At 33.9% G+C, this 18,820-nt stretch overlaps 1 protein-coding gene across 1 annotated transcript in view; it reads right to left on the bottom strand.

The window, feature by feature from the left end:
• Cnksr2 (connector enhancer of kinase suppressor of Ras 2) overlaps positions 1-18,820 on the bottom strand; it is a 227,289-nt gene that overhangs the window by 142,421 nt on the left and 66,048 nt on the right. The window contains 1 exon segment of the mRNA XM_032889343.1: positions 5,628-5,669. Coding sequence (XP_032745234.1) covers positions 5,628-5,669 — 42 coding nt within the window.

Genomic DNA, 18,820 nt, shown 5'->3' with positions numbered 1-18,820 from the left:
TTGGATCTCATGAGTCTCCTTTCATAATTTTTCAAGTGCTGGGTTGCAGCCACAGCTTTTTTTTCTCCAATCTCTTTAGATGAATGAGTGCAGGGTAACTTCTTGCCATTATACTGATAATATATCACTATGATAATATCTTGAAATAATTATTCTCCCAATATAGTTTCTAAATTTGGAATCCAAATAGCTTTTCCAAAATTATTCTCTCATAGCCTTGATTATTGCTTTTTTTTCTCACAAAGAGTTGTAGATGACCAAAACCTATCCTCTAAAGCCTTTATTTTCTCTCATATTTGCAATTTTCTGAATATATAAATATATATAATAAAAACAATATTACTAAAGTCCAGTTTTATTAAAATATCATTTTTTCTTTAATATCCAATATTTATTTTATTGATTTTAGTGTGGTCTTACTTCTATGTTTCTTTTGCTGCTTTTAATACAACCATGTTCTTAGCTCACTTGGTCTTAGTTTACAGTAGATGTACCTTCTTAATCACTTTATATAATAGGCAGTGTTCTTTTACCTCTTACTGTGGACATTAAATATACTTAGTAAGCCTACTTCATGAGGCACTATTAATTTATTAATGTAGTGTATTAAGTGGTATTTCCTTTTCTGTTTCTTTTTTTTAAAAATTTAATCACTACATATTGAATTAAAAAAAAAAGACACATCTCACAACTCTTCTCAGCCAAGGTTTTGTATTTCTTTATGGAATTCCTAAGCTATAATAGTTTTCCATACATGATCATTCCCTTCCTCTTGACAAATGACCCCCATCCCTTTCAGACAAAATGAAGATCTAATCTATTACAAACATCTTCAATTTTCTTCAGTATAAATATATTCAAACAATTAGAATACTATATGCCATTTGAAATTTGATTTTTTTATTTCACAATTTCTCTTTTCCTTCTCCCTCCCCCCTCCCCCATCTCTTTCTTTCTTTCACAGAAGATTCACACCTGGCCTGTCCGGGAATTAACTATGCGGACCAGGCTAGGCATGAATTCAGATTTCTGCTTGCCCTTGCTTTCCAAGTGCTGAGAAAAAGAATGTATAAGTAATTATGTCTAGCTTCACTTATCCAAATCTTGGTTAAAAATCATATAAGAATATTTTATGTGACCTAAAATACTAGAAAACCGAAATTGTCATTCAGAGACCTATGCTTTCTTCTTACTAAAGTATAATAAATTTTCAAGTGTTCTGTTACATTTGCTTGGTAGAGGCTGGGCTATCCATAATTAGGAGCCTAGAATGAGAAGTAGAATAATAGCATGGCATAGGACCATTTTCTGAGCTGAACTCACTGACTAATGCTATCCGTGTCTCCATCATCATGAGACAGGATGTTAAATGTCCAGCTGGTTAGGGTATGGAGTTTTGCTGCATAAACACATTGTATTCATCTGCAAATAGCAAGTAACTCAAAATTTGGCATATGAAAAAGAAAAGAGAGAGGAATCCACTATTAATATAAGTTCAATTTACTAATAATGTATATTAATCAATAGAAAATTATATAAGAAATAATTATTTTAAAATGTAAATGATTACTATTTATTTTAGTTTTAAATAAAATTCAAGCATTATTTTATATTCTGAAACATCTTATTTCCTTAAGCAAAACTAACTAAATTTAAACTTAGATTTCATAAAAGAGAATTCTTGTAATATTCCTTTATCATTTAGATTCCTGTTTTGTTTGGGAAGGTGAGAAGATGGGAAGGGTCTGGGGGGAAATTGGGGCGGGGAAAGCATGATCATAATATATTGTTTGAAAAAACTTTCTAATAAAAAATAAAAAATTCATTTCTATCATCCTGTCACAAGATAACATCTGATTTATTTTCCAGAATAAAGTTTCACATTTTCACAACCCGCTATCAATTAGTATTGTGTTTAATTACCTTGTAAACATTGGGATATTGTTTTAAAATATGCATATACCTTACTGGATCTATTCTTGTGCTTAATCAAATTACATCAACCGATGTAAAAAATATACCATACTTACATTAAGCAAAAAAAAAAAGAAAGAAAGAAAGAAAAGAAAAGTGAAATCATGGCTATGAATGAGAAGCTAAAATGATGCTAATGTATAAAATAGGTTCAACTTGTAACTCCTTCGGTCTTATTTTCTAGCAGCCAATACATAGGGGAAATTAAATGCATGTGTTTTGATAAAAATAAGAGATTATTACTGAAAAACTGCCCCAAAAGAAAATCAGGACACACACAACGACCTCGATAAAAGTCTTGAAGTAAATATAATGAGCCCATAGCAGTGGGTCAAAGTTTAAGTAAATTCAATAGTTCAGGAGCAAAAGTCATTGCTGCAGAAAATTCAATGACAGTGAAATAGACACTCAAAGGAAATAAAAACAATGTCTTCTCATTTTCCTCAATAATTGAAACAACATGCATAACTAATCTGTAGCCTTGAGTTCCACAGGAAACAGGAGAACACAGTAGACATGGCCTCAAGGAACTGGAATTGGTCATAACTACTAAATCTAAAAATAAAAGTGTGTCCATGATCTATGTTCAAATTCAGCATTCAAATGTTTTAATATCTGCAGCCCATAGTTTCATCTATTGCAAATGTATGATTAAGTGACATATGGGTTGGATATGTCTTATCAAAACTGCTTTGCAGCAGAATCTGTATGGAATTATGGATTTTTTTATTGTGGAAAATTTGCATATACATAATAGAACAACTTGGGAATGTGATCCAAGTATAGACATCAAATTCATGTGTTTTATATATACCTTTATGGGAATTTTATATATTATTTAAAACACTTGTCCTTAAAAAATAACTGTTTATGTACCTAGAACTATCAGAAAAAATTTGTGTCAACAGTTTAGCATTCACAAGACCATGAGTGCTTACTCTAAATTTATGTGATTGTGAAAAGCAGCCACTTCCTTGTACTTATTCGCACATAAGTACAATAGTAAAAACGAGATACAGCATTAACACAGTGGAAACCTATGCTCAGAGCAACACAAGTAGCATCATCAAAATACCTATAGCAGCTGTTATCCAGGAGCAGGCAATAAACAACTACAGACCTTTGGTCTCTATCTAAAATGTGTCTTGATTATAAGGTTATTACAAAAGATGTTTTATGGATTTAGCTAAGAATAAAGATTAATAGTAGTTCTCAACCTTCCTAATGTGTGGCCCTTGTATACAGTTGCTCATGTTGTGGTGACCCCCAATCATAAAACTATTTTTGTTGCTACTTCATTACTGTAATTTTGCTACTGTTATGAATCATAGTGTAAAATCATAATTATATGTAACCCCTGTGAAAGGGTCATTTGCTCTCCAAAGATGTTGCAACCCATAGGTTGAGACTGTTAAAAGCACTTAAGGGATCAAGGAGTAGGTTTCCTAGTGATAAAAGAGTACTATGTTAGATACAGTTAAAAATGTTTCTTCCAAAGTCATCTATCCCATTAAAACCAGATTTTATCTTAGAAGTCTCTCCTTGATCATATAAAAAATTATGATTTCATATTATGTTATAAATGAACATTTCTGTATTCTTCCAATAAGCCCATTATTTTCATTGTGTTAACAATAGGCACTTTCCCTGCCACTTTAAAAATTCCATCTTCATTGTAACTATTATCATGGTCATCTAGATTCAGAACTGTTTTGACTATTTTACAACCAGCCAATGAATGAACAACTATAGTCTTGATGGCATAACTTTCTTTCATATCTACTTCGTTGCATATTTTCATTTTTCCATTAGTAGAAACTTTATAATAATATATCTTTAAAACTTTCAGGTTGAGTCTTGTCTTAAACATCTGCAACTAGCTTAAGTTTCAATTTACTGAGGTAGATCTGTTCTTGTTTCATCATGATCAGCATATTGAATGAAAGGTGTTAATTACAATGCAATGGGATTTTTACTTTTTAATTTATGTGGGTTTTTGTTTAGCATTCTAGCATAGTACTTCAACAGTTCATTCTTTTGTTTCTTTAGGACATGCATAGTGGTCTTCAGATACTGCAGTCTTCTTAAAGAAGTTTCATACTTAATACACTCCTTTCCAATAGCTTCAATAGCTTACTTTTGCATACAGATCAACTCATCTTATTCTTTTTACACACTGTTATGTATAGATTATCTATATACATTTTAGGGTGTTTTAGCAGTATCTTTTTTATCACAGATGGAATAAGCAATAAACAAACAAACAAGTAAACACGCCACAGTAAATAATAGACATAGGTCTTAAGAAGATGGCCAATGCAAACCTCATTTTTTTACCCTTTGAAGGAATTCCTGTATTAGAAATGAAAACAGTTTTTTACAACTTTTGCTGAGTTCTGAAAGAGTCATCTTTTCCTTGGTAATGTTGACAGAGTGGTGTTGTGAGTCTGAATTTTGAATGAACCCCATCATATGATATCAGATATGGACTTTTCCACTTAAAATATCAGTGGCTTAAGTCTACTATCATATCATCTGCAAGCAGTGATATTTTGAAGGGGGATAACATTTGAAATGTAAATACATAAAATATCCAAGAAAGACAAAATAAAAAACCAATAATATCAGTGGCTTCCCATATGTAGTCAAAAAGTTTATTAGGTTTGGAGTTCGCGAGGTGGCTCAGTGGGGAAAAATCATTTGCTGCCAAACCTGATGCTCCGAGTTTAATCTTTGGAACTCACATTGTAGGTGAGAGGCCTCTCCCACAAATTTCCTCTGAATGCCACATGTGTGTAGTATTACACGCAAGTGCTCATATATAAACAATAAATAAATACAAAAAGGTCTTATATTTTGAATGAACTTCAGGATTACTACTCAATATATAATATGCTTATAGAATTTAAACTAATGTTTTAAATATATACGTATATAACTTAAATAAAAGTTATTTCCTTTCTATTCTACAGAGACTAAGAATAGTTGGACCTAAAAAGATTTAAGGGTGTTCTCTTCCCTTCCTAGACAAAGCAGGAGAATACATTAATTCCTTTTTTCTGACAGCAAAGGTCATCAGTACTACACAATGACGGGAAGTACATTATCTCAGCATTGCTGCCATTCTGAGTTGATGTTTCCTCCCCATATACTTAGTCACGATATTTTATAAATGTCTTAACTCCTGAGATACAAAGTAATATTTGTATGTATTCAAACAATGAATGAATCCCAAAGCCATAAGCAAAGAAGCAAAATGGCATGATGCTAAGATTGTAACTAAGTAGAAGTAGAACTTCTGTAAATGCAGAAGTCCCATGTGCAAGTGATGAAGGTATTTGAAAGGTGTGCATTCATTAGGAAATGATTTATAAAAAAAAAGGAGGAGGAGGAGGAGGAGGAGGAGGAGGAGGAGGAGGGGCAGAAACAATCCATTCAGTAACAACAAAAATATACAATTTCACTGAGTATAATATTACCATAACTAATGAGTTTTGAATTCTTTTATAGGTTTCCTGAAATGTAAAAATACAATTAACTAAGGGAGGTTAATAGTCCATTTTATTATGGATTACTTTTTGTAAGCCATAGCCTTTTAATTGCTAAGTAAATATTGTCTAATGGAGACAAAAATTACATCCAAGTCTACTTACCACATGAAGAATTTTATTTTCAGTTTCATAGACAGTGCAATCCTGAAAAAAAAAACAAATGTTAGGTTAAAAATTAAACAGCCATGTTAAACCATGTTTTTAGGAATTGTGCTAGGAAAAATTCTTAACATTTCAAGTAAAAAATAAAATAAGAGTGGGAAAATTTGGAATTTTTACTTTTATTTTTACCCAAGTAGTAAAAATGGTAATGTTAGATGGTCCATTATTAAGTGTATTTTGTAATTTGACTAGGTTTAAACACCTGGGACAAAGGCCAATAGGCATTAATACTACTTTAGGACATCCAGTTAGACCAGTATCATGTATGGAAGATGCTTTCTTTTTTCATTGTTAATCCTAGCAATCCATGGGAATATGGGAGATCTTTCCATCTTCTGATGTATTCCTTAATTTTCTTCTTCAGAAACTTGAAGCTCTTGTCATTGGTCTTATCGTTCTTTATGTTTGAGGTACGGGCCCTTGTATTTTTTGCTCTCAAAACAGCTCACATGAAAGGGTGTTGGATTTTGTTAAGGACTTTCTCAGCATCTATGTGATGACAATGTGGTTTTTTTCTTTCAGTTTCCTTTCAGGTGGATTACACTGATGGATTTCCATATATTGAACAGAACACCAATAGCTGAGGTACAAGTAATAAATGTTTTTATAATACTATTCAAACACAATACTCTCTTCAATAATCTTCAGATACATATTACAGCACAGGCATATATTAATATTGCCTAGGCTGGCCTTACACTTGTACCTGTTTTCCTTACTTTTCTGAGTGGCTACAATTTTAAAGCATAAGTCACTATACCTGTTATATTAGGACAAGGTTTTATGAGGAAAAGTTAGGTCAGGTTTACATCAGAGTTTAACTAAGCCCAGTACTAAAGATTGAATATCATATGCTAAACAGGAAAAATTTCTACCAATACAGTCATTTTTGTATCTGTATATATTTAAAACAAAGTCAACTCTTAACTAGCTGTGATTTATATGTACGGGAAAGCCAGGGTAAAGATAATATATTCCTATGTGGAAATGCATTATAATATCATCTAAATTTGTAAGAATTTAATTTTACAAAAATTATTTTTGAACAAATTGCATAATCTTAAAACTATTATTAAAAACCACTGTTTGTTTTTTGTAGGATTAGTGTGCTGAATCTGGTCTATATGCTTTGTAATCCAAAACAAAAAATGTCATGTATTATTAAACATGTGTCACTAATAAATATTATATTATCAAGGAAGCAGACACATAAATATTACTAAAGAAGTAAACTCTTGCTGTTTTATGAATATATGCATGTATGTATTACATGTGTATTATGTATGTATATACATAAATATTTGTTCTCTCTGCTCATTGAAAAGACATAGGAACAAAGATCACTTTAGTAATAATTAATTTTTCAGTATTATGGTCTTGTTACACCATTCCCCAGGCATTCTTAGAAACTGGCTAATTCCAAATCAGATTAGAAATATACAAGAAAAGACTGGACTGCATTTTGATTTAAGATAGAATGAAGCTATCTAAGATGAATAGTATTGAGCTGGAAGTGAACATGAGAAGATTCCTACTTCCTGAATAAAATAATCTAAGCACACAAGAAGATAGTGTACTGGATCGAAACAAAATAAATACTGTGGAATAGTAATTACATGAATGTCTGATGATTAAATATGAAATTTAAAAAGTATTAGTAGATAACAATATGCAATAAAATAGTTTAGTGATATTACATATGCTAAACGGATTGGACCATATAGGTATCCTTTCCTCTAGAATGAGCACAAAAATGAGTAAAATATGGTTTGTGATGGTTAAATTGTCACTTCTTCATGACCTAAAATTACTGGGAGGAAAATCCCAAGTACAGATTCCTTACAATGGGTTGGCCTGAAGTGAAGGCCAGGGGATTTTCTTAAGTCAATATAGGAAGATTCAGTTTGCTGTGGCTGGTGCTATGCTTTAGGAAAGGGTCCTGAACAATAAAAGAACAGAAATGCCTAGCCAAGCACAAACAAGCAAGCAAAAATTTATACATTCATTTCCTATTCATTTTTTTTATTTTTCTATTATTGATTATGAATTCAGTGTGGCCAGCTGATTGAAGTTCCTGCCTTGACTTCCTCACAATTACAGATGTAGTTGTAATTATTAAATGAAACAAGTCCCCATTTCTCCTACATTGCTTCATGTTAGGGTATTTTATTACAGCAACAGAAATGAAACCAAATCATGTAACATTTGCACAGATGTGCTAAAACTACACAGGAAATTGATGTTTTTACATTTAAAGTTTAATGTCTTTAGAAGCATATATGCCACAAAATTACGTAAAAGGATAATTATTTATTCTTTAATAGTTAATACTTTTCTTATAAAATTAAATATACCTGGATTATAGTATTCCTTGTTTCAGCCACATTTCAAACTTTCAGCTGTGGTACAGTGCCTGAATTGTTATATTTATAGTTATAGATCTAAGCGTTTTTGAAAAATGAACTAGTGATACACGCTCAATGATTCTGATGGAATCTTACAAGTAGAAGTCTAAAGAAAAAGATATGTCAGGTGACCAAGGTAGTTAAGATTTTCAACCAGTATAAAAACCATATACAAATGTTAGAATTAAGCTTACTTATCAATGAGTGCATACCATGTGTATTTTTCTGTGATTGGGTTACCTCACTCAGGATGATATTTTCCAGTTCCCTCCATTTGCCTATGAATTTCATAAAGTCATTGTTTTCAATAGCTGTGTAGTATCCCATTGTGTAGATGTACCACATTTTCTGTATCCATTCCTCTGTTGAAAGGGCATCTGGGTTCTTTCCAGCTTCTGGCTATTATAATAAATTGCGATGAACATGGTGGAGCACATGTCTTTGTTGTATGTTGCAGGGCATCTTTTGGTGCCTGTGCAGAGAGGTGGCCAGTCCTCAGGTAGTTCAATGTTGGCATTTTCTGAGGAACACTCAGACTGATTTCAGAATGGTGTATGATCTGCAATCCACCAACAATGGAGGTGTTTATCTTTCTCCATCCTGTGGCATCTTCACTGAGTTTGATCTTAGCCATTCGCAGCTGGTGTGAGGTGAAGAATCTCAGGGTTACTTTGATTTGCATTTCCCTTATGACTAAAGATGTTGAACATTCCTTTAAGTGTTTCTCAGCCATTCAGCATTCCTCAGCTGTGAATTCTTTGTTTAGTTCTGAACCCCATTTTTTAATAGGGTTGTCTCCCTGTGGTCTAACTTCTTGAGTTCTTTGTATATTTTGGATATAAGGCCTCTATCAGTTGTAGGATTGGTAAAGATCTTTTCCCAATCTGTTGGTTGCCGTTTTGTCCTAACCACAGTGTCCTTTGCCTTACAGAAGCTTTGCAGATAAACATAGCCAAATGATTGTAAGTGAAATTTTAAGAAATGAATTTTCTTTTTTATTAATGTATTTATTTTACACCCTGACCACAGCCTCTTCCTTCCCAGTCCCCACATTACTTACCTTCTATCCCCAATCCCCATCCCATTCTCCTCTGATAATGGGAGAAGTACCCTCTGGATAGCAACCCACCCAGGCATTTCAAGTCACTGTAGGACTAGGCACATCCTTTCCCACTGAGGCCAGATAAGGTAATGCAGTTAGGGAAACAGGATATACAGGCAGGCAACAGAGCCAGTAGCATCCCCCATTCCAGTTGTTGGGTGTTCTGCATGAAGACCAAGCTGCATATTTGCTACATATGTGTGTGGGACCGGGGTGCTAGGTCCAGCCAATATATGCTCTTTGGTTGGTGGTTAAATCTCTGGAAGCCCCCAAGGAACCAGGTTAGTTGACTTTGTTGGTCTTCTTGTGGATCCCTATCCTCTCCATGTCCCTCAATTCTTTGACCAACTCTTCCACAAGATTCCCTGAGCTCCATCTAATGTTTCGCTGTGGCTCTCTGCATCTATTTCCATTGGCTTCTGGGTGGAGTCTTCCAGAGGGCGGTTATGCTAGGCTTTCTGTTAGTACAACAGAGTATCATTAATAGTGTCAGGGATTGGATCTTGCCCATGGATGGGTCTCAATATGGGCCAGTCATTGGTTGGCTATTCCTTCAATCCTTGTCCTTGAACTTCTTGTAGGCAGAACAAATTTTGGGTAGAAGGTTTTGTGGGTGGGTTAGAGTCTTTATATCTCTACTGGGAGTCCTGCCTGGCTACAGGAGGTGGACACTTCAGGATCCATATTGCCCATTGTGAGGAGTCTCAACTACAGTCATCCTCACAGACTCCCTGGAGCCTTTCCCATCCTTGGTCTCTGGCATGACCTAGAGATGCTTTCCCCACCCTGACCCATGACTACAATGGAAACTTTACAAGTTTTTAAGTGCCTGTGTGTAAAGTTATTGAACCTTAAGTCTATACAAAAATATTTGGGATTCCTTTGATTGGTTTAACAGACACAATTATAGGACTCAAAGAGCAGAAGAGGAGCCAGACAAATTCTACCTAAAAGCAGTTAGTAATGGTAGCCTTTAACTGGTAGCAATAAAGGCTTGGTGTGAGAACAATGTACCTGCAGCCTAACACTTTTAAGCTAATATAATCATTTTCGAATTTCAGTTTTCCATATAAGAAGTACTCAGAGATCAAGTTAAAATGCAGTCATAGATTTCATGCCCTGTAATATAGATTCACTGGGCTCTCAAATGGAGAGTACCAAGATGATTTTGATTAACATCAATTTTTAGAAAAAGTTTATTTTTAAGATTACTCAGTGATAGAAGAAAAACTAACCAAACGTTATTAAATGTACAACATTCACAGCTTGGTAAACCGATTTAAAACATTGCTGCTGGCTTGTTCAAAACATCCATGGAACCATGTGATGCAGTTTCACATCCACACAATTGATCAATTGTTTTATTTTATTCTGCTAAACTAATTCAACAGCTCAGGGTTTTGAATAGCTCCATAGAATTGTTTGTATCTCTACCTTCTTTGACCTAGATTGTCTTGTTTCTTACTGAAAGCAAGAGGCTATTATCAAGGACAAGGCCAGAGCATATTAATAACTGAATAACACAATAAAGGAGCAAAGTTACTGAATATTAGCCTGCTGTCAGGGAAAATAAAAATAAATGATTGTATGATATTTTGTTAAACACTAATTTCATTTAATTTGTTTTATCATGATAAATAAACAACGATAGGTACTTTGGAAGATAAATTTTATTAGTAAGTTATTTTACTTCCATGAAAATAGGATGTTAAATAATGAGTTTCAAAGTATTGGTTTATTAACACTTTGGGCCAAATCTTTCTAATAAAATATATCTCGTTTTTCTAAAATAATCATTATTAAATGAAAATCTTCATTCTTGTAGAAATATCAATGCTGAAGGATACATCTTTAACGTTCTAATTTTTCATGTTACAATTGAATTTAGTTTTAAAATTTTCAATTTAGAACAATATACATTTCCATGAGTTCTTTTCAAAACCAAAAGCTATCTTTTACTGTACATGTAAAATAAAATTTTCAATTCTTCTTTATCTTTCCTCATATAATGCTTCTGTAAATCTTGTCATTCAAACTTTATGCACCTAATTCCTAACGAGAAAACATTTATAAAAATGAGGATGCTTACCTTCAATTTTAATCATTTCTTGTTTCAAAAAGCATATACACAGAAATGCCATCTTATGATAGTATATAACTGTATCATAGATTATAGCCAATTGTCCATTCAGTTTAAAAATGAAGTCTTTGCTATACTGAGCACAGAACATACAAAATGAATTGTATTCTTATGCACTACCAATGTTATACTTTATAACTGGTCAACAAGTTTTAAGCATCAAAGGGCCATATTACTAAGAATAAATAGCACACATACTCATAAGCACCCTATGTTCTTCACTAAAGGATAAAAAGAAATAGTATAGGTCTCTAGCACGATATACATTTGTACTTCACGGAACTGCATTTTTATAAATGCCATCATTTTTCATCAGTCTAAATTTAGTGTTCATATCGTACTTTTGATAAACAATAATATTAGAAGTAAGTTTCGAAATGATGCACCAACACAAGCCTTTGAATATGGTATGGTTATACTAAGCATTTTTACACAATTCTGTTATTAATGGATTGAAGTATCTTTTATGTCTGAGCAATTCAAGCAACACATTCTCTCTTTTGTATGTCTTTTCTCTGTTGACAACTCCGTCCATTGAAGTCACTGTTTGCCATACATAATGCTGTTTGGTATTTTTGAAACTTGATGTCAGGCACCTTTGGTGATCAAAGATAACATTTAAACTTCATGCTTGAATTCCCTTATTTATTGAAAGAAAAATAATAATAAAATACAGACAACATAATTATAATGAAAAGGTCCATCAAAAGGAAGTAGATTATGATTGGTAATTCTGATTTACATTTCTGGGGTATTTTAGCTGGCCTAAATGGGTATTCAATCAGAAAACTAGGAAATCGGGGCAAAATAACATTTCAGTTTGTATATTTTTTAAAAAAACTGAACAATAGCAAAATCAGTAAGGAATATGGAGACTGTTTGGCTAAAGTATAAAATATATGCAGGCAATACAGTAGAAGAAGAATGCAGAGGCAGCAATGTGGAGTTATTTTATAAAAATATTTAAAAGCTTAAACTGTTATACATTTTTTAGTGTAAAAGGGAATAGAGATTTTATTTATTTAAAGGCTCCTCCCAACCAAGGGGGCAAAATTTTAAGAACTAATTGATAAATTTTCTTCAGTTTCTTTGGGGAAGGGTTGCAGATGAAGCAGCCTACTTAAACAGTAAAGTCATGTCTCATTTCTTCCTCATTTTCTTGTTCCTTTTTTCATGGCTTTTTAATGCACAAATGTCATTTTGGTGCCATATCTCAAATATAGGAATTTCTATAAAGCTATGTACCTTCTCGGACATACCTGGGAGGCATTTTATCTTTGGGGATGCTAGGAGGTTGAACTTTACTTTTAATAAAACAGGAGTGTTTACATACTTGAATAAAAAAGCACTTGGTTAAATTTAGGTCCCAGGTTATAGGTTTCAAAGGGAGAAAAATATCACATTTTTAAATAAAGTACTATGTCATGTGGGCTCATTCTGAGATTATGAATGAATCGGAGATGAAAATAGGTGGAGAAGACATAGGTACCCCAAAATGAAAGACTGCTTGATATGTCAAAGGCTCAATCATAAGCAAAAGGATAAAGAGCATAGCAGAAGTAGAAGAGAGTTTGAGGAGGTGAAAATAGTTTTATTTCAGGTGTAAGAATTTAGAAACAGTATTAAGGATAGAACAGGTTATATGAAACTGTCTAGCAGGCAGCTAGAAAGGCTGAACTGGTATTGAAATATAGCAACATGTTTTTGAACAATTTATATTGCAGTGAAAGATAAAGTCATAAGAAACCAACAATTTTATCAAAACAGAGTATGTATAATGGAAAGACAGCTGTGGACAAAATCTCAAGCCCTTATTTAGCAGTCAGAAAGAGCAAGTTTTAAGTCATTCAGAAATTGAGAATTTGGCTTTAAACTTTAATATTACTTTAGCAAAATCTGCAAAATGGCAAAAGGCAAATTATTTCATTTGTTTTGAGACTATATCATTTCCCCTTCACTTTCCTTCCTCCAAACCCTTCCATATACCCCTACTTCCCATTTCAAATGTATGGCCCTTTTTTCATTAATTGCTAATATATATACATACATATATATATATATATAATATACCAAATACATACAAGAAATAAGTAACCTATATATATATATACATACATACATACATACATATATATACACACACACATATATACACACACATATATACATATATAAACACACACACATATATATATACATATATACATATATATATTCTGGTTACTTCTTTCTTGTATGCATTTGGTATCAGATAACTAATTGTAGTTGGTTCCCTTCAAATGACTGTTTCTCTCTCAGCAATCCTTAGTTGTTTGTAGTTCTTTGTGAGGGGTTGAGACCATGTTAGCATATCTACTGGCACCTTCCTTATTCAGCTCAAATTTAGAGAGTCATGTTGATGAGATTTTCTGTGTGTAGCTTCTGTTGTTTCTAGGAGACAGAACCCCACAGAAAACTCCCCGATCCTATGCCTCTTCCAGTCTTTCGGCCTTCTTCCACTGTGTTCTCTGAGCCTTAGGTGCTGGAGTGTTGTATAGATGTATTCATTGGAATTAGGCCTCGTATGTCTGCATTGTGATTTCTTGTGGTTTTCTGTAATGTTTTTCCTCTGTTGCAAAGAAAAGTTTACTTGATAAATGATAAGAATTACTCTTATCTTTGGGTATAAGGACAAATATAAAAATTGTCATTAGGGATTTAAATTAGTAGTTGTAGATTCTCCACCTATAAACCGTGATTTTACTAGCACTGAAGAGGTAGCTATGCTTCCAGTATTAGGCATGGTTTTCCACTTGTTGAATGGGTCTTAAGTCAACTATGGAGCTTTTGTTACAACAAGGTATGAGTATTACTACTACTACTACTACTACTACTACTACTACTACTACTACTACTACTACCACTACTACTACTACTATAATCTTAATGTAATTGTGTCATGTTGGTTGCTGATGTGGTTCATTTTATGATGACTTCTGCAACCATGAAAGCTAGTCCCCAGGGAAGGAGTCGCCAGCTCCATTCTAGTTCAGAGTCAACCAAGGTCAACAGCAATAATCTGTAAGTTATTAGAGTTTCATGGACAATCCTGACCAACAATTCAAATGTGGGCTTCTTGTGTCTGGTTTTGGAATTTTTTTCCACTGGTTTTTGGCTGTTGGAGGGAAGATTGCCAGCCCACAGGAAAAAGTTTGGTCAAACTATACATACCTATTTATAAACAGAAACATGCACATTATAGGTAGATTTTGTTTTGTTTCCTTGTTTGTTTGTTTTGGGGGATTGTTTTGTAAATAGTTAATACTATGATTCCTTATGGATTTTTCACATATCAATGATAGTGATCTGATTGGACAAGTACAAAGTGGGGGTCTCTTTAGGGAGGGGGCAAGGAAGTAAAAACAGAAGGAGGGAAGAGAATAAATGAGAGTTCATGGTATAATTAATCTGACTTGAGAAATGGGAAATGGAGGTACTTCAGGGATGGCAAAATAACTATAGATCCACTTTTAAAGACCAAAGCAGACTGACTTTACTTAGTGCAAAGAAAAATGACCATGGATTAATATATATGCCTTACCAAAGCTGTAGTTGAGCTCTTCTGCATGTCATCCTAGATGACTTTTAGAAATATTACAGATGGGGAAAAAATCTTTTCCTCAACAATGTGCCCACCATTTAAAATTCTTTGAGAATTTCAATCTTTGAATACATTTGCTTCCTCATCTCCTTTCCATACCACACTCCCTTCCCACGCAATTTTGAGATTACTTTTTTTTGCTTTTTTTCTCTTGTTTGCCATCATGCCTAGTTTGTTGCACAACTAATTTTGGGATTAGTCTTGGGATTATGACTTGCTCTGTTATGTGGTCAGACTACCAGAAGTCACATCATTAAAACCTCCCCAACTCTCCTTTTCCCAGCAGCCATCAATTACTAATAGCTCCTTGGCTACTGGTAGAGTAACACATTCACCCTCATGCCCTCAATGCTGGGATTTGGTCTGTCTAGATTGTGCACAGGTCTTTCTGCGTACTATCCACCATTTTGCTCAGATCAATTACCAAAGTCTTGTTTGTTCCTGCCATCATTATTTTGAGAAAGAAACTGGCTATCTATTTAATTGTAAAGTACCCAGTTAATCTCAGATTTTCCTAATATTTTCATTTGTTTCTATGGGGCTATGAGTTATAACAGAGAAAAGAATACAAAAAGAATGGGAATATGTGGGGACAGGCATAAACATAGTTGACAGCTATCATGGTTTCACAGAGAAAAAAAAACCAGAAACATAAAGTAAATGACTCACACAAGTATACAGCTACTTAGCAATAAAACTGTAACTATGAAATATCTGTCTTTCAATGCAGTTAATTACTGGATCTTTGTGCTATTATACTTTTTGCTTTTGTTAAATTTAGTATTTATTGGATTTAAAAATTTATTGGATATTTTTTATTTACATTTCAAATGTTATTCCCTTTCCTGGTTTCCTGTCCATAAAATCCCTATCCCCCCTCCCCTTCTTATATAAGGGTGTTCCCCTCCCCATTCACCTCCCCTTCCTGCTCCCCACCCCCACCCAACAATTTCTTACTCTGAGGATCCTTAATGCCTCTAACTTCTACAATCAGCCATACTCTATATTACATGGAAAACAAAACATTCTCTTTCAGTCAGACAATTGTAATTAGTAGATTAAAAAAATAATGGCAATGTTTATACTTATATAACAGAGTTGTCATGAGTCATAATAATAACTGTTTTCCTATGAACATCAAATGACATGGAAATCTTGGTAAATTACAAAACATGTAAATGTTAGCAGTTATTATTATCCATAGACTAAGCTGGAAGCAGATGGAATTAGATGACTCGTTAAGATTCTTTTCTATTTAACAAATGGCCCATTTCTGTGATTTTTTATTTTTTGTTTTTGCTTTTATTGTCTTCATATATAGTCATTTTCCCTCTTTGGCATACAGTGATAGACTATATCCTCATATGTGGATTACAATCACTTTTACAATATATTATCTGTTTAGATGGCTAAAATACACCAATCAGTAATACAATGACATATTAAGTAAGGATGAGTATCTCACATAGTATCAGTATCTCTTACTGAACCTGAAGTAGTGGAATGCTCAATTTTTAACATATTTAACAATCACTAATTTCTTACAAACACATTGAGTGATTATACTAGCTCATACATTACTAAGTATTCTAAAGAACTAAATGCACAGGCCATCCAAGAGTCAGAAAGGAGAAATGGAGCCAAATACAAATTTCAAATGGAAGAAGATATAATTCCAAAGAGAAAACGTACACAAACATGCATATGATAAAAATGATGGCCACAGAAAACAAAAGCAAAAATACCAAGTGGAACTATAGCAACATAAAAGGTTTCTGCATAACAAAATACGTTATCAATGAAATATTGAACTAGCAGCACATGTGAATTCCCGGGATTCCATCCTTAGAGATCACTGAACAAATTAAAAACTTGAGTAGGGGACAGAAAATCTTTTCAAATAAAATATCCATAAAAACTTGTTACCTAAATTATAAGAAAATTGCATTCTAAATGACTAAAATTTCATAAAACATAAAATTCAAGTAATCCAATGAAAATTGAGCAAAGAACCCCAGTAGACATTTTTTTCCAAAACAGATACAAATGGTCAATTTTACAAATCAACATGAAGTCTTAATGTCAAAATGAGGTTAAATCAATATTCCCATTCTTATGATGGCAATTATCACATGTCAAACATCTTGCCAATGTCAGAAAAAACTATATTTTCCTGTATCCTTAAATATTTTTTGCTTTTTATTTACATTTCAAATGTTATTCCCTTTCCCAATTTCCCAACCATAAGTCTACTATCCCACTCCCTCCCCTTCTTCTATAAGGGTCTTTACTCTCCGCAACCACCCCACCTTCCTGCCTCTCCACCCTAACATTCTCCTACACTGGAAGGGTCCAGCCTTGGCAGGACCAAGGGCTTCTCCTCCCACTGGTGCCCAATGAGACCATCCTCTGCTACAGATACAGCTGGAGCCATGGGTCAGTCCATGTATAGTCTTTGGGTAGTGGTTTAGTCCCTGGGAGCTCTGGTTCATTGGCATTGTTGTTCTTATGGGGTTGCAAGCCCCTTCAGCTCCTTTAATCCTTTCTCTAACTCCTTCAATCAGACCCCATTCTCAGTTCAATGGTTCGCTGCTAGCATTCGCCTCTGTATTTGTCATGCTCTGGCTGAGCCTCTCAGGAGACAGCTATATCAGGCTGCTGTTAGCATGCACTTCTTGGCTGCATCAATATTGTCTATAGTTTTGGTGGCTGTATATATATGGGCTGGATCCCCAGGTGAGGCAGCCTCTAAATAGCCATTCCTTCAGTCTCTGCTCCAAACTTGGTCTCCATATCCCCTCCTATGAACATTTTGTTTCCAGTTATAAGGAGGACTGAAGCATCTGCTCTTTGGTTGTCTTTCTTGAGCTTCATGTGGTCTGTGGCTTGTACCTTGGGTAATTTGAGCATTTGGGCTAATATCCACTTATCAGTGAGTGCATACCATGTGTGGTTTTTTATAATTGGGTTACCTCACTCAGGATGATATTTTCTAGTTCCATCCATTTGCCTATGAATTTCATAAATCTTTGTTTTTGATAGCTGAGTAGTATTCCATTGTGTTAGATGTACCACATTTTCTGTATCCATTCCTCTGTTGAGGGACATCTGGGTTCTTTCCAGCTTCTGGCTATTATAAATAAGGCTGCTATGAACATAGTGGAGCATGTGTCTTTGTTTTATGTTGGAGCATCTTTTGGGTATATGCCCAAGAGAGGTATAGCTGGATCCTCAGACAGTTCAATGTCCAATTTTCTGAGGGACTGCCAGACTGATTTACAGAGTGGATGTACCAGTTTGCAATCCCACCAAGAATGCAGGAATGTTCCTCCTTCTCCACATCCTCGCCAGTATCGGTCTTCACCTGAGTTTTTGATCTTAGCCATTCTGACTGGTGTGAGGTGGAATCTCAGGGTTGTTTTGATTTGTATTTCCCCGATGACTAAGGATGTTGAAGATTTCTATAGGTACTTCTCAGCCATTTGATATTCCTCAGCTGATAATTCTTTGTTTAGCTCTATAACCCCTTTTTAATAGTGGTATTTGACTTTCCGGAGTCTCACTTCTTGAGTTCTTTGTATATATTTGATATTAGCCCTCTATCAGATGTAGGATTGGTAAAGATCTTTTTCCCAACCTGTTGGTTGTCGTTTTGTCCTAATGATAGTGTTTTTTGCCTTACAGAAGCTTTGCGGTTTTATGAGATCCCATTTGTCAATTCTTGATCTTAGAGCATAAGCCACTGGTTTTTTTTTTTTTTTTTACTTAGCTACCAAATTTATAGACAACAAAGCAGTACAATCTGAAAGTCAAATCTACTTTTCTTCTATATAAGAACTAGACATT

The sequence above is a fragment of the Rattus rattus genome, chromosome X (assembly GCF_011064425.1).
Source record: "Rattus rattus isolate New Zealand chromosome X, Rrattus_CSIRO_v1, whole genome shotgun sequence".
In the NCBI taxonomy this organism is placed as follows: Eukaryota; Metazoa; Chordata; class Mammalia; order Rodentia; family Muridae; genus Rattus; species Rattus rattus.
Note: the sequence above shows the minus strand (reverse complement) of the source record. Positions and strands in the feature narration are given on the sequence as shown.